Source organism: Phytophthora parasitica (assembly GCF_000247585.1).
Source record: "Phytophthora parasitica INRA-310 unplaced genomic scaffold supercont2.43, whole genome shotgun sequence".
In the NCBI taxonomy this organism is placed as follows: domain Eukaryota; phylum Oomycota; class Peronosporomycetes; order Peronosporales; family Peronosporaceae; genus Phytophthora; species Phytophthora nicotianae.
This window is the reverse complement of record NW_008649029.1, coordinates 117,080-131,547: the sequence shown is the minus strand read 5'-3', so window position 1 is coordinate 131,547 and position 14,468 is coordinate 117,080. Positions and strand designations below refer to the sequence as shown.

At 49.6% G+C, this 14,468-nt stretch overlaps 8 protein-coding genes across 11 annotated transcripts; 4 read left to right on the top strand and 4 right to left on the bottom strand.

The window, feature by feature from the left end:
* PPTG_14432 (hypothetical protein) lies at window positions 1-892 on the top strand. The gene has a single exon (XM_008911737.1). The coding sequence runs from the start codon at window positions 249-251 to the stop codon at window positions 801-803; it is 555 nt and encodes a 184-aa protein (XP_008909985.1). The 5' UTR covers window positions 1-248; the 3' UTR covers window positions 804-892.
* A 65-nt stretch (window positions 893-957) lies between these two features.
* On the top strand, window positions 958-2,051 carry PPTG_14431 (hypothetical protein; the record flags this gene model as incomplete). The annotated part of the gene is made up of 6 exons (XM_008911736.1): window positions 958-1,074; window positions 1,140-1,172; window positions 1,240-1,620; window positions 1,683-1,711; window positions 1,772-1,865; window positions 1,930-2,051. The coding sequence occupies 6 exons, from the start codon at window positions 958-960 to the stop codon at window positions 2,017-2,019; spliced, it is 744 nt and encodes a 247-aa protein (XP_008909984.1). The 3' UTR covers window positions 2,020-2,051.
* Window positions 2,052-2,154: 103 nt separating this feature from the next.
* On the top strand, window positions 2,155-4,448 carry PPTG_14430 (hypothetical protein). Its single transcript, XM_008911735.1, has 3 exons — window positions 2,155-2,543; window positions 2,616-2,708; window positions 2,786-4,448. Exons 1-3 carry the CDS (start codon window positions 2,193-2,195, stop codon window positions 4,088-4,090), a joined length of 1,749 nt encoding a protein of 582 aa, XP_008909983.1. The 5' UTR covers window positions 2,155-2,192; the 3' UTR covers window positions 4,091-4,448.
* On the bottom strand, window positions 4,059-6,421 carry PPTG_14429 (hypothetical protein). Its single transcript, XM_008911734.1, has one exon. It carries the CDS (start codon window positions 6,388-6,390, stop codon window positions 4,255-4,257), a length of 2,136 nt encoding a protein of 711 aa, XP_008909982.1. The 5' UTR covers window positions 6,391-6,421; the 3' UTR covers window positions 4,059-4,254.
* A 1,352-nt stretch (window positions 6,422-7,773) lies between these two features.
* PPTG_14428 (hypothetical protein) lies at window positions 7,774-8,391 on the top strand (the record flags this gene model as incomplete). The annotated part of the gene is made up of 1 exon (XM_008911733.1): window positions 7,774-8,391. The coding sequence occupies one exon, from the start codon at window positions 7,774-7,776 to the stop codon at window positions 8,389-8,391; it is 618 nt and encodes a 205-aa protein (XP_008909981.1).
* On the bottom strand, window positions 8,341-11,217 carry PPTG_14427 (hypothetical protein). Its single transcript, XM_008911732.1, has one exon. The coding sequence runs from the start codon at window positions 11,170-11,172 to the stop codon at window positions 8,524-8,526; it is 2,649 nt and encodes an 882-aa protein (XP_008909980.1). The 5' UTR covers window positions 11,173-11,217; the 3' UTR covers window positions 8,341-8,523.
* Window positions 11,205-13,259, bottom strand: PPTG_14426 (hypothetical protein). The gene is made up of 2 exons (XM_008911731.1): window positions 12,329-13,259; window positions 11,205-12,243 (listed from the first exon to the last, which is right to left on the bottom strand). The coding sequence occupies exons 1-2, from the start codon at window positions 13,211-13,213 to the stop codon at window positions 11,281-11,283; spliced, it is 1,848 nt and encodes a 615-aa protein (XP_008909979.1). The 5' UTR covers window positions 13,214-13,259; the 3' UTR covers window positions 11,205-11,280.
* Window positions 13,260-13,438: 179 nt separating this feature from the next.
* On the bottom strand, window positions 13,439-14,468 carry PPTG_14425 (hypothetical protein). Of its 4 annotated transcripts, XM_008911727.1 has the most exons (4): window positions 14,390-14,468; window positions 14,145-14,309; window positions 13,978-14,079; window positions 13,439-13,863 (listed from the first exon to the last, which is right to left on the bottom strand). In XM_008911727.1, the coding sequence occupies exons 1-4, from the start codon at window positions 14,424-14,426 to the stop codon at window positions 13,496-13,498; spliced, it is 672 nt and encodes a 223-aa protein (XP_008909975.1). In that variant the 5' UTR covers window positions 14,427-14,468; the 3' UTR covers window positions 13,439-13,495. The 4 variants fall into 4 exon arrangements, with proteins under 4 accessions (XP_008909975.1, XP_008909976.1, XP_008909978.1 ...); XM_008911728.1 differs by having other exon boundaries at window positions 14,145-14,468; XM_008911730.1 differs by having other exon boundaries at window positions 13,978-14,309.

Genomic DNA, 14,468 nt, shown 5'->3' with positions numbered 1-14,468 from the left:
TCGCGTTAGAGGAGAAAATCCATATAAATAATATTTTACGGAACCCTGCTGCTGGCATTATTAACATCATGTCGCGATGCGCAGGCGCGATTGATGAATAGAATAAAATGCTGTGGGCACCGTTCTCTCGTGTAGCTCGAGGATACGCTAGGCAAACCTCGGCCAAGCCCTTTATTTAACAGCTCACTCTGCAATTCACCGCCAACGTCCGAAGCCGACACTCCAGTCCTTCTTCTTCACCCCCGCCGATGTTTACCTACCGTTTGGCCTTCATGGCGTTCCTGGTCGCCACGCTGTTCTACTACTTGACGCCAGTTGATGCCTTTCAGAGGACGACTGTTGGTCTTCAAGAGTCCACCACCACAGTCTTTCGAGAGCTACAGACGTACTCGTCGACCGGCTTCCAGACGCTGATGCTCAACGCAGTCAACAAGCAACGCATTGCTTACGGGCTATCCAAATTGTGCATGAACAAGAAGCTACAGACTGCTGCCCAAGGCCACTCAACCAACATGGCTGCCAAAAATTACATGAGTCACACTGGCTCAAACGGCTCGACGATGTCACAGCGGATCACGGCAGCGGGATACAAGTGGAGCGCCTGTGCCGAGAACGTCGCGGCCGGACAAACAACGGTGGATGCGGTTGTGACGGCGTGGATGGCATCTAGCGGACACCGCGCCAATATCTTAAGCACCAAGTATACCATGTTCGGTTGCGGGTACGCCTACAAATCGGGTACTACCTACAAGCACTTCTGGACGCAGGATTTTGCCTATGGAAGCACCGAGAGCTGCTCGTAAGCTAGAAGTAACCATCCCGTCGTAATAGTACCGAAATGAATAACATGAGAAGCTAAAGTGAGTCAATAAAAAATCGTCGTATGTGCACCTAAAAGCGTCAGATCAATTCTCCACTTCAGGTTACTTGCTATTATAAGAGATCGGTACGAATACGATGCACTCAACTGGAAGCGGGTCAGACACGAGCGTGGAAGAGCAAGTTCAGCTCCGACGAGTGTTTCGGCTGCTAGCATTCGACACTCCTCTCCGGCGGCTGGAGCATAAGCTCGAGGTGGGGTTTTGTACGTCACACAGATATCACGGGTGCTAACCATGAATGAGTAAATGGTGAATTAGTCGGAAAAATTGGAAAGTGTCAAGTCTCCAGAGGTAAGGGGCTGTTTGCGGAGGTCTCATCGCTGCATTCCTTCTTAATAGTCGACGCAATTCCTGATAGCGACAAGCTTCGCGAGGACGATACACACAATCGGAACAGGATACGAAACGGGAACAGTACATGAAAGAGAAGCTCAAGTATCTCGCCACGCTACAGGACGAAGTGAATCTCGGTCGTGAACTTGTCAGTTCCAAGTACCAGATCGATACGAAGGCACTGCTGACGATCTATGAGCAGCTCGGCTACCCACTCTCTGGACAGGAAAAAGGTAGACTGGAGGAGGTGATCTGGCAGGTGAACGACAACCTGGACGGCGCTGTCTGCTTCGACGAGTTCGTCAACAGTTACGTGAGGTCCCGCAATGATCGCTCGGGTCTCGAGCCGTCCGAATTATTCTTCCTTACGTGCTTCCTCATGTTCGACAAGGAGTGTTGCGGCAGGGTACGTTTGCTAGTTGCAATCCTTCGCTCAATCGCAGGCTGACAGTCTTGTTCCTGTGCAAGATCTCCTTGGACGATGCGATGGGAATACTGTGAGTGACCAAAACCTTAACGAATACGATAAGGTACACTAACCTTGCAACCCATCGCAGATATCTTAGATACGGCGAGGCTATGGAGCGCGAGATGGAAATCCACTTTGGCAAATTGCTGGACGAAGGCGCGCACTTCGTCACCTTCGTGGAGGTAAGTTCTCTATCTTCCCCTCCTCTTTCCCACTGTAGCTCTAATTCCTCTATTTAACGCGCAGTTCCATGAGGCCACCATTAAACGTCTGGGCGAGCTCATCGACCAACAAGCACCATTCGCTAGACCGAATAAGTTTTGCAAGAAACTTTAGCAGTAATTCACTTCAACATGCTAAATCTGCACAGATACTTCAGATCCATCTGATAATGCGCAACAGCTGTCCCTCCCGTTGCACCATGATGAGTGTATCACGGTCTCTGCTAAAGTCATGCGTGTCATTGGCACGATTTCAATGCCATTCGAAGATCTTACGGTAAAGTGGGAATGATATCGATGCGCGGGGGTCTTGTAGGCCTGTTTATAGTTACCAAGGTAGCTGGCAATGCCGTGGAGGCAGGGCCGTCACCTTTATCACCGAACATCTTCGACGAGTGGCGTGTAGGCTACCGTGCCAGAGATATCCTGCGAGAGGAGCCATTAGAAGACCAGATCGCTCGCTATACACGAGAGGGTCGGTTCCCCAAGGGTGGACGCTCGCTACAAGTGAAATTGGATGAGGTCAACGAATTTCTTGATCGGGAGCTGGCGATCGACGAGCAACGAGGTGTTGGCGTGAGTGGAGCCATCGTGTACCAGGACAAGGTGCTGCTGAGTAAGGGATATGGTCTGAGCAAGGTAAGAGAAGCAGACGTGCTTGATTTCGTTGTGCTATACAAGAAATGCATACGGATTAATGGTGACTACTAGTCTGACGATCCCAGTAGCAAGGTCGCCAGTACTACATTGTTCCAGATCGGATCGGTCTCGAAAACCTTCATCAGTTTGGGCATCGCCATCCTAGTAAGCAGCAATTTTATGACTGTTTTGTATGGGGAATTTAAATACTGTATTTTGTCTAACGGTGGCAATGGCTGCAGGATGAGGAAGGAAAGTTGTCGTGGGATGATCCGGTAAAGAAACATTTCCCGTCCTTCCGACTTTACGACAAGTATGCCGAAGAGTACGCTACCATCGGGGACTTATGTGCTATGAATTCCGGACTAAACGATCTCCCTGATATTGGTCGCTTTTTTGGACTGTACCCAACGGATGAAGAATTGATGCCGGGTCTCGCGTTCATTGAGCCAGCACATACACTTCGTGGTGGTCATGACTACGCCAATGCGAATTTTGCCATCCTCGGACAGGTAATCAAGAGCGTGACTGGAAAGTCATGGGATGTTTTCCTGAAAGAAAGAATTTGGGAGCCTTTAGGAATGACTCGAACGTTTGCGTCAGCTTTCGACGCTCAAGGAGACAACGACACTAGTTACGGTCACTTTTTATGCGGTGAAGATCTCCTTGGACCCTACGATCTCGTCGAGAACCCGGAAGCTCAGCTCGCTGGTCATGGCCAAGGCCAAAAAATTGCATCGGGGTCCACACTTTCGAGTTCGGACGACCTAGCCACGTTACTTCGACTGATTCTGAACAAAGGAACAGCAGATGGAGTCACGATTTTGAAGGATCCTGCTTCAGTGACCAAAATGATCACGGGTAAATATGCGGTCAATAAGGAGTTTATGGACCAGTTCTTGATCGAGGGGCATCAGTATTACCCGGACGGGAACACTCTTGCTTCAGGATACGGCTTCGATTATATTGGCATTGGACAATGGGGTCACGCGTATGTCGACAAGAGTGGCGATACCGCAGTGCATGTAACTCGAACTGGTATTGCTCCTGATGCGCAGCTCGGCGTGATGTTTATGAGCAATACTCAAACTCCAGACGGACATCTCTCTTACCCGCTTGATCATATACGTTCGTATGTTATGGGGGTGTTTTTGGATGTCCCGAAGGACATTTTGGACTTTGCGTATCGTCAGTGGCGCAACAACGATAAGCTGATATCTATCATGGAAGGTGTACCGGCTTGTGGACTGCGCTTCTGGAAGAATCCGCCGTATCGCTCCCTCAGCTCTGTGGCGAGATCGAAAATGCTCGGAAAGTATACAGCCCAATCTTCTACAGGGTTCTTCGGCTCACTTGAAGTGCGCGAAGAAAGAGATGATCTCATTATGGACTACGGACTTCTATCCGCTCCGCTGAAATATTACACGGACGAAGGACGTAAACGCATTTTCGTGTGGGATTACAAGGCTTCGCCGCAATTGATCAAAGCTATGAAGACGAATGGTAAGTTTGAGCTGGAATGTGTCATCGTGTTTCGTCAAGAGTAGTGTTTGCGGTACCAAGCACAAGTTTGCTTAATGATTTTGACTTGGATTTAAATCGGACTACAACGCTGCATTCATCGTCGATGAAAAGAGAGGCAACACATTTAAACTAGAGATTTCATGCGAATGATAAATCTCCCACACTGCTACAATTGGCGTTTTCAAATTTAAAACGCCTTATGTGTGAGTTTCTCGATAAGATAATCTAACTTTTGTTCAAGCAAGTCAAGACGTACGGAGACTTGCTTGAAGTCCGAATTCTCCGTGTTGATGTCAATACAGCAACCACACTTCTCCTCTGCTTGTGACTTTGGTGAGCTGCTAGCTATCGATGTCTTGCGTAGACTTGGCCTTTCAGACCATTGTGTTTCTTCCGAGCTAGGACAGCAGTCCCCTTTGACGCGTGCCATGAGGTGTGCGATGGTGGCCTCGCACTCTTTAATTGTTGCGTCAGGAAACAGCATCTTGATGACAATCGGTGTAAGCTTCGTCTGTGGTGACCAATCCAACGGCATGGCACCGAGTCTATCGGTCAGTGCTTCTTGCAATACACGTGCCCGAATTCTTCCCCAAAAGACCACAGAATATCGTCGACTTGGTTTACAGCACAAGAAGAAGGCCAAAACGTGGCGTACTGGAGCCAACCAGTGTCGAATCACGTGGTCGAGCACTCGATGAAACACCCAGCACTTGCTTTTATCCTTCTTGTCCTTTTCTTCCTTGTACGCGTCAACCACAATCGCCAACACGATGTTCAACAGCACAAAAGTCATCAACGACATGTAGCTCCAGTAGAACGTGACAGAATAGTCAATCTGGTCGATAGTCTTGACATCGAAGTTGTTGAAAAGCATGTTAACGCAGGTCTTGGTTGAATTTAGCAACGACGAGAATTGCTCAACGCTGTTCCCAAATAATACAGTTCCAGTTGAAGCAAACGCAACGAAAATCACCACAAAAATGACGGAAAAGGTTCTAAAAGATCGCACTGCACTAGCAATCGTGCGTGTGAGAATGCTCAAGCCAACGTGATCCCGGAAAGTGTTTAAAACGCGAAGTCCCAGCACGAATACTGCAGCCGTAGCTAAGAGACGAATTAGAACTGTCAGATTCGCAATGTGCTCAAATGACTCGGTGACCGACGATAGTGTCGCCTTGATATCATCTTGGCTTTGGCCAGCATTTCGTAGTGCTGAAAGTTTAGTACGGAAAGCTGAATTCGTCATGGAAGTCTGAGCGATGACTACAGTGACATAGTAGGCATACACAATAGGTCCCCTCAGCGCGTCGATAGCGAACCATCCGTCTGGAAATGCCCAAAAGCTAATCGCCATGCCTGCGTGCCTTACCAGTTCATTAAGATGCCGACTCGACGACTCGCGGTTCATATTTCTGTGACGCACCACTACCGAAAGCAATGCTGATACCAACATCCATGGGAAGAACCACAGAAGTACAAGAATGTCGAGTGCAATTGTGGTAGCGTTCGGGAACTGATCAAGTAATGTTGACGTTGTTGAAGAGCTAGGTTCAACATATCCGCCAGGGTTGAATTCGAACTGGAGCTTCGTGATCGCGTATGCTGGCAGCTCACCATTGACCGTAATGATCGTGATCAACAATTGCTGTGTTGCCAACTTGAGCCAATCTCCATTTGTTCTCTTCTTCGCTAACGTCGACCTTGCTTCCGTTGCGTTGGTATCGAAGGTTACGAGTAATTTTTCGGTTCTCGTCGTAGATTCATCGTAGCAACTCGGGTATAACTTTTCAAGAAAGTCTGGTACGCTGCAAGCGTCCGGCTCCATGTGCGTCACTTCGAAGCTGACTCCACCTAAAACCTGGTTAAGTGATCCAATACGACCCCATTCATCTTTTGGAAGTGTTTTCCCATTGTAGTCTTTCGTGACGAAAACTTGCGGAATAAATGAGTCGTTTAACCAGTCGAAAGTATCGGACACGGTTGCGATATCCATAAATTTGACTGGAACTCCTTCTGCGATGGCCGACCGTCCGGATTCTGGAGACATAGCATTGTTCTGGTAGTACATGTTTGTAGTCGGAATGTGCAGAAACATCGCAGCGACGAAGATGCAAAAGGAGATTACGGCGACCATTATCTGTTTCATATCGGCTGCATGTTTTTCGTCATGCCAAAGCTTGCCGAGAGCCGTTCGAACAGGAATTTCAAGACCTTCACAAGCCTTGGGACTGTCGAAAGGGTCAGCTTGATACTCGACGTCAAATCGAGTGCTGTCGTACGGGTCGGGCGAAAGCACTAGTTGCATATTTGCTGCGTGTGCCATCGCTGAGAAATCCGCAGAGATCGCTCGTTCGGATGTGAAAACTACTTCGAGGCTCGAAGTTCGAGCACAGCAGCTACAGAATGGGAGAGAGTCCTGTTCCGTGGGATAAGATTGTCTCCAAATTGGTTTGGCACACATTCAAACATGGGGCCAACGAAATTTCTGATAATACTACTGTGAGATCTTCTGGAGTCATGTGAAGCTGTCGTATTGTGAAGTCGCATCGACTGAGTATGTGTCGGAGTCATGTTGGAAACCGATTTGGTGCGAATCCTGTGGCGTGAAATTCACGCCATTTGGCATCTGCTTGCGTCCCCAAGCGCTATGCGGTCGACCACAACGCTCATTCCTATCAGTGACAAATCATCGCCTCATCGAAAGGACGGCGCTCTAATATTTTATGTCGAAAGAAAAAATTAATTCGTTTGTTACTAAACTAAAATACTCGGGCGGTAGTAGATTATGTCACCTTACACTTGGTTGGTATTTGCGTGGCAGAGAATTTTTTTTTTTTTTTTGAATGAAGGATTTTCGACTTCCACTTTGAGCTCGAAGATTTCTTGATCATTACCTTCAATCTTCGTACCATAACGCGCGGCTCGATTTCATTGTCGACCCGCAAGGTATCGGATCTCCTCTACAGAGTCTGTAGAGTCTGTGTAGAACAGACTATTAATTATGCTGCATTTTTGATGTATTACAGAGGCACCTCCGAGTTGATTCAACATCGACGATGTTACATTGTAAGGCACATCCCTTTGATTTTCGGTGGGCAGACATTCTCATGAAATTCGTTGCCAAAACGACAAATTGTACAGCCAATTTGCACATGTGTTATAGTTAGTAGGACAGGATTTTTTTTTTTCGAGTTGAGTATTCGGCTCCTCGAGCGTCGCCTTATTAACGCTGTACATGTATTAATATCAGTTTTTCTCAGGAGATTGACGTGGTCATTGACCCGCCCACATCTCGTACTAGATCTTTTATCCCTTGCAAAATGAATTTAATAAAACTTGTTTGTTGAGATAACCTACACAATATAGGACAACCGCGTTTGCTTGGCCCAACATTCGTTCGCAGAATCATTGTTGAGACCGTGCCAGACACGACCAACAACCGACGATTCCAAGTAAAGTATTCGGACATTCGTCCTTCCAATGGAGGGTCCCCTATGCTACCTAACGCTCACCAAGCTTTGCCATCCAACTGTAGAATGCAGTGTTCATTCTCTCTATGATAGCCTACCATGGATAGGGGCACACTTCTAACCCACCTTGCCGAACCGATTCGCAGCCCGATGTGGTTCATTCCCCTTTTTGTCGCCACGCTCCGACCTCGTCCCCGTCCTGGTGTGCTGAAGTCATGTCAAGCCTTACGCTCTTAATGGCTCTGGTGGTGACACTGCTGGGCTACTCGGCTGCAGTCGAAGTCAAGTTGGCTGCTAATGTTTCAATCCCGACGCCAATCATTGGTGATGCCATCTTTGAGGACATCGAGACACCGGCCCCGATCATCGGCGACGGCATTTTCGAGGACCTCGAAAACATCACCACCGGCGCTAACCACCGATATCTGCAGGCGGCGTACCCGCCCAACGGGTTCCAGGCCGAACTACTCAATGCTGTGAACCGCGAACGTGCTGCGCAAGGACTATCCCCGCTGTGCATGAACACGAAGCTGCAGAACGCCGCCCAGGGCCACTCGGACGACATGGCTGCGAAAGATTACATGAGCCACACGGGCTCGGATGGCTCGAAGATGTCGGAGCGGATCCAGCGTGCAGGTTATGACCGCACTGCTGCCGGTGAGAACGTCGCGGCCGGCCACACATCGGTGGAGGAAGTGATGACGGCATGGATGCACTCTCCTCGCCACCGTGACAATATTTTGCGCAAGAAGTTCACCATGTTCGGCTGTGGTTACGCGTACACCGAGAGCTCGACGTACAAGCACTACTGGACGCAGAACTTCGGTAGAAGTAACACGGAGAAGTGCTCGTAAAATGGAGTACACACGAGTATCGAAGACATAAATTGAAAAGGAGAACGGGTAGAACCGCCCGTACATTTACAGTGAATACACACGTCGATCCTTTTTTTTTTCACTACTAAACAGCACATAGCCATACTTTTTTCAATATTTCGAGAAGGAGCAGTAGTTACCACACAGGCGACAAATTATCTTCATCCTCGAAGCAGCGGGACTGGCGATTTCCTGGTCGTCATACTCCTCCGAGTCCAATAAATAAAATGGGGACGTGCCGCTGGACAAGTTGATTTCAGACGCTGACGCCCCACAGCCCATACACTTCCACACCTCCATGGCCGATAAGCAGCGGAACGAGAGGAAACATCTCTCCAGAGTATGACCAGACTCACAGGTAATCTCCAGTTCTCCAAACGGAACGCTCTTCTCGCAAATGAAGCACGTTTCTCGCACTGACGGCTTATACACTGCAGGAGCAACAGCAAATTCTTCGGTTGCTTGGTTTTCAGAGTTTGCGTTCGATTTTGCCTTAACGTATTCGATCCACGAAGCAACGTGTTCGGGCGAGTCTAATTGATTGTAGATGTGCGTGACAAGAGCCTCACTACGTTGAGTCAGCGGTTCCTGAACACTGAGGAAGTCGGCCATCACCAGAGCGCTGATCTTTTCAGCTGGGGAGTTGTCAAGATAGTCTCGAAGTGTCTTATCGCCCTTCTTAGATGCAGCCACGAGTGCCGTCAAACAACGCTCCGCCCAGTACACACTCAACGTGCGCCGAATCTTTGCCAGTGCTGCATTTTGAGCCGCTACCTGATGTTCTGCCGGTGTTATTGCACTGCGTAGTAATAATGACGCTTGTAGATAGAGCGGAAAGGGACGTTTGGTGTCGTTTGCTGCGGAACCTGAAGCCTCAGCAGACTCATAGTAGCGCTTCTCAAGCTCTTCACACAAATGCAGATAAATTGGCTGACGCGCGAGCACTTCACTGTCGCTTGGCTCTCCGTTGACGCTGCTGATCTTGTTCATCAAATTGGGAATTGCCAAGTCTGTAGATCCGTTGAGTGACATGACCGCTGCGTTGTCGTTATAGCAAAACCATACAACATCCATGAAGCTGCTCACCGACTGACTCTCGTCTAGAATTCTACACACGACGTCGACAAGCTGATCCGAGTTCTTTATCCACGGCGACGGAATGTACTCGAGAGAGCTCGACACTCGACTGTATGAGACGTCAGCCTGTGACTTTCGGTTGGGTCTAGAGGCAGGAGGAATGATAAACACGCATGCCAACTGAGCAGAGCTGGGCGACATGGCCAGTCCAAACACTGGGTGTTTACTAGTAGTCGATGCTGCGGTCGCTGTGTTTTCAGAGTTTTCGTCTCCTGAATTGGTTAGAGAGGCGTCACTGGAGTGCAACAATTTACCTGTTGTCTTCTCCCATAATTTTATCGTTCCGTCCACAGCAGCTGAAAGAATCGTGTCACCAAAGTAATTGGTGTCCAGTCCAGTCACGTTGCCATCGTGTGCCTTCCACTTTGCATTGGGCTGTGCTTGTTTCTTTTTCTTGAGGTTCCACACTGAGATCGTCGACCCTGACGCGACAATCAGATCATTGGTTGGGCTGTTCGAGAACGTCCAGCGACTTCCCATACACAATCCGAAAACTGGTTGAGAGTGCGGCGCCACAATAACGCGATCCACGGCTAACTCTTGCGGTGAGTCATCTAGAGCATTTGTCCTTACAGGAACTGTCGCAATCAACACATTACCTTCCGATGTTCCCAACGCCAAGCCAAGATCCTCTCGCGTTGCGTATGCCGTCCCATGTCGATGCATCTGTTGCCACGTACTCGTGGACACCCAGCCATATTTCTCCGTGTCGATCCACGCAACCGGTGCAGGCGAAAGAAAAGGCTCAACTTGCTGCCCTGCTACAATCGAAGGGTACGCGTACGCCCAAATGGTGCTCACTTTACGTCCTGAGAACGCAATAAGCGACACCGTACTCTGCTTATCCGTTGTGACCATGAAAGGTGACCAAGCCATCGTCAAGGTCGACATCATGGCACACCGATGCGTGTACTCAGCCACCGAGTTCATTGCTAAATATCCGTCTTCTGGGTCTATCTTCCTTTTCTTGTTCTTCTTGCCAGATTTATCTCCTCGCGGCGCAGCCATCGCCGTACTTGGAGGTGGAGTGTTGAGTCGCTCATCATGGGACGGTCCTAACCAGAAGCTCTTGCTCTCGAAGAACTTGAAGAGATCCTCGGAGAATACAGCGACCTCCTTCCAGTTCATGTGAAAGCTCGGTGGGAAGTGCAGACTCAGTCTGGACGACGCTGTTAGCGCTAGCAAGGCGCAAGAGCTGCTCGGACCCGATCCTCGGGGTCCCCACACAGCAGCGATGAACGCAGCGCCTGTGTTTTTAGACAACGATAACTCCTTGGGGTTGTGCTGGTGACGGTCACCCTCGTTGAGCAAAAAATACGTGGTGCTGGCTCGTGGTAGTCCAGTGTCGAGTGATTCGATGACAGGAGGGATTGCAACAGGAACGTGCTCGTTAACTGGGTGTTCTGGTAGAAATACGAAGTCTTTGGAGACAGCGGGGCCACCGGGCTGGAACATCTCGAGCTCACGACTGCGGAATGTGGCGATGAGGACGCTCGAGTCGGACACGACGGCGAGACGCCCATCTTCGGACCACGAGACACCTCCCGGGACTAACGGGCTGCCAGGAATGCGCTCACGGGACTCGACATTCGTCGGCAGCAGCACTACAGGATCGGTGGCCATTGCAGCGACTAAATAAAAACTGCGACGTGTGATGGAAGTTCATGTGGCGTACATAGAAAATCGTGGAGTCTGGGAGGTGGACACTGGAGGATCTATTGTCTATTCTGGTTAATTAAATATGTCGTCTTGCGAGTTGAGGGTTTTGTGCTCTTCGTCCCTTTCGCTGTCGGTGTCGCTGACGAATTGGCTGGATTCGTCTTGAGCGAGATTAGTCTCCACGTCGGTATCTCTGTCGCTGTCTTCTGAGGACGAGGTCACTTCGTGAACAAGCTTGGTCTTGGAGAAGTTGGGATCATCGTCGGTGTCGATATCACTTTTGCTCTCGTTATCACTATCAGTGACCGTGTTTGCAACGACGTTTAGCTCGACTTTGTCATCACTGCTGCTATCGCTATCGCTGACTAAGTCATCGTTACCACCTTTAGAGGCCCTCACGTCGATCTCGTCGTCATTGCTACTCTCTGTGTCACTTACGGTTTCATCGGCACTATCTTTTGAGACTTTGACTTCGAGTTCCTTTCCATGGTCGCTGTCACAAGCGCCGGCAGCTCCAGTGGATTTCAACTCGGAGTCCCTGTCGCTGCCGCTATCGCTGTCGTTATTGCTGTCATCACCTCTAGAGTCTTTCAGTTCGAGTTCCTCTTCACTGTCGCCGTCACTGCTGCTATCGCTATCTCTAGCGTTGGCAGTCCGAGAGGATTTCAACTCGCCCTCGGTATTAACTTCCGACTTAACAGATACGTCGCTGTCGCTGTCGAATTCAAAGACTTTGCTTTCATTGATGGTGTTGGCTTCACCACCTCCAGAGGCTTTCAGTTTAATGCTGTCGTCATCATCCTCTTGTGTCTTCATCTCAACGTCGTCATCCTTCTTAAAGGTCTTCTTTTTGCGGCGAGTTCTGCCTCTAGTGGGTAAAATATCGTCAGCAGAGTCGTCGCTTAACTCGATGAGTTTTTTTTGCATCTCCTGATCGCGTTTCGTGTCAATCAGCACAAATTCAGGCTCGACGTCGGTTTTGTCGCCAAGACTAAACGGCTGCAGCACCCGAGCGTCTTCCCGGTCTGTAGAAGTCTACAACCGCAACAGAATCGAGCATAAAGTGAGCTAAAACGCCATCTCATAACAACATCACCGCATTCTTTGTCCTGTCACGTACCAGCCAATTTCTGCCTCGTTCAACCGATGGGCAGCCGTCTCGGAATCTGCGACTCGAGGCCGGGAACTTGAACCCGGAGTAAAAGTGCTCCATGGCAATTTGGTACTGCCATTGCACCTCCTTCCATCCGTTTTTCTTAACCAGCTTGTATCCCATGTCGAACAACTTGTAGGGTGTTTCATATTGCTGATTGTAGTCCACCAACTTCTTACGCACTATCTTTGCCTCTTCATCCAGCTCTTTCATCGACTTCCACGGGGTCGGTGGGCGACTAGGAACCATGAATTGCTGCGCCGCATATACGGTAGGGGGTGGGTAGGCCAGCATGCCTCGTTGCTGTCGGAATGTGTCGTTCACGACACGATTAGATCTCGGGTCGAGACCTCCGTGCACCTCGAGCTGGTGCTCGTACATGTCCGTGAACGACTCAAATGCGATCTTGCACGAAGCGCTCGTACAGCGGTAGGGCTGCAAAATGGAGCTCCAGCGCTTCAGATGCTTGCAGGACCGGCATTCGCATGGGAAGCGGAGATTCTTGCCAACATGGAACTCCTCGTCCATCTCCTGCAGCTGTGGCAAATTATCCATTAGATCCGGGAACGACGTCGTGGAGATCGGCAGTCCATTGGTCGATCGTCGGCGCTTCAGCTTCTGCAATCTCTTGAGCTCGTCCTTGCCATACGCTAAACGTTCCTCAAGCTCTCTAGTCTTCTTGGAACGCTTGCGTTCCGCAGCGGTACGACGTAGATGCGATAGCGTTTTGAGGCGCAAAATCGGGATGGGTGACGTCACAGGGATGTCCATAAGGTTCACGATGTCTGGCCCGCGGTCGTCAGAGCCTGGCGCCGGCACTTCATCGCGCGGCGTAGACTTTGCTCGCGGCATGCGCACCAGCAGTTCAATTGGCGTCTGCGACTTGTGACAGTTTTTTGAAGGAAAGGGATTGGCTAAAAAAGGAAAGACGAAAAAACATTAATTACAAAAATGGACATTTTTCTTCAGAAAAAAATCATTCTTTGAAAAAATAACTGTTTTTGTAGAAAAGCGCTTTGTTGTACCAAGATGCTACTGAACCGATTAGAGTCTGCCATTTCATCTGGCCGAGCTCAGTTTCTTAAGTTCTGAACAAAGATTTGATTTATTGCTTGGTTTGAAGAGATAGCAACTTCAATTTGCCGAGCCCTTATTTTCCTGATTCTTATCATTTTCGGCTGCGGTAGTCTCCTCCTCCTCCTGCTGCATCTCCTTCCGGAGCTCGTCCATACGAGCAATAACACGCCGCTCGATTTCCTCGTCCGAGATCTTGACACTCTGTGGCAACAGCGAAGGAAACACCAGCTCCCGCGGAGGACCCTGACTTTCCACTAGCACTGCAGTCGTTGGGTGGTACACGGCAGGGGCCTCACCGTATTTGGCCTCATAGCGCTGCACGCCCTTGGACAATCGCCACCGGTGGAATTCTTCGCGGCCGAAAATCACCGCAGCGCCGACTGCGGCACCAGCAGCCGCACCCTGAAGCCCTCGGAACTGACCACCTGACCAAAGGAAATTGCAAAGCAACAAACAGTAAATTTAAATAAGCGCACGCCTCCTTGAAGAAGAAATCCAACATTGCAACGAAGTACATGCACTAAAGTACATCATCTTACCAACCAAACCAGCGTAGAATCCTCCGGTAATTGTGCCAGCAGCGGCGCCAGTAATCCAGTCCTTCTTGTCCCCTCTCTTGTCCGCAATCACTTCCTCAAAAGCTGAGCAGAACAAGAATACATTCATCAGCACAAAATATCTATCAATCCGTTAGGAGCCTCCTCACCGATATACGTCGACGACAGCAAGAAGAAGTTGGATCCCATGGAAGCTGCGTAGAATTTGATGCTCTCGTTGCGCAGCGCCGCTAGCACCGCCCCAAAGGTGGCCCCTGTAGCGCCAGCCATACTGGCACCGATCAGCATGTGCTTGACGGCTCCCTTGGCCTTTTCTGCACGAATAAACACCCCACAAAATGTCAACAGCTCACCTACTACATCCTCGTAACCGGGGAGCCATCACTGCTCTCACCCAGTGTCTCCTGCACCTCCGGACTGCGCTCGAACATGCTGCCAACGTCCCCACCTCTCGTGCTTCAAAAAGCTCGTCG

What these genes read in the sequence shown, in the direction of transcription:
- PPTG_14426 (XM_008911731.1), bottom strand. Translation starts at nt 13,213, where the DNA reads ATGCCGCGAGCAAAGTCTACGCCGCGCGATGAAGTGCCGGCGCCAGGC. An exon ending in AACGAGGCAGAAATTGGCTG is followed by an intron (nt 12,244 to 12,328) that starts GTACGTGACAGG and finishes TTGCGGTTGTAG; the next exon opens with ACTTCTACAGACCGGGAAGA.
- PPTG_14432 (XM_008911737.1), top strand. Translation starts at nt 249, where the DNA reads ATGTTTACCTACCGTTTGGCCTTCATGGCGTTCCTGGTCGCCACGCTG.
- PPTG_14427 (XM_008911732.1), bottom strand. Translation starts at nt 11,172, where the DNA reads ATGGCCACCGATCCTGTAGTGCTGCTGCCGACGAATGTCGAGTCCCGT.
- PPTG_14430 (XM_008911735.1), top strand. Translation starts at nt 2,193, where the DNA reads ATGATATCGATGCGCGGGGGTCTTGTAGGCCTGTTTATAGTTACCAAG. An exon ending in AGGGATATGGTCTGAGCAAG is followed by an intron (nt 2,544 to 2,615) that starts GTAAGAGAAGCA and finishes GGTGACTACTAG; the next exon opens with TCTGACGATCCCAGTAGCAA. An exon ending in GTTTGGGCATCGCCATCCTA is followed by an intron (nt 2,709 to 2,785) that starts GTAAGCAGCAAT and finishes CAATGGCTGCAG; the next exon opens with GATGAGGAAGGAAAGTTGTC.
- PPTG_14429 (XM_008911734.1), bottom strand. Translation starts at nt 6,390, where the DNA reads ATGGCACACGCAGCAAATATGCAACTAGTGCTTTCGCCCGACCCGTAC.
- PPTG_14425 (XM_008911727.1), bottom strand. Translation starts at nt 14,426, where the DNA reads ATGTTCGAGCGCAGTCCGGAGGTGCAGGAGACACTGG. An exon ending in GCTGTCGTCGACGTATATCG is followed by an intron (nt 14,080 to 14,144) that starts GTGAGGAGGCTC and finishes TGTTCTGCTCAG; the next exon opens with CTTTTGAGGAAGTGATTGCG. An exon ending in ATTCTACGCTGGTTTGGTTG is followed by an intron (nt 13,864 to 13,977) that starts GTAAGATGATGT and finishes TCCTTTGGTCAG; the next exon opens with GTGGTCAGTTCCGAGGGCTT.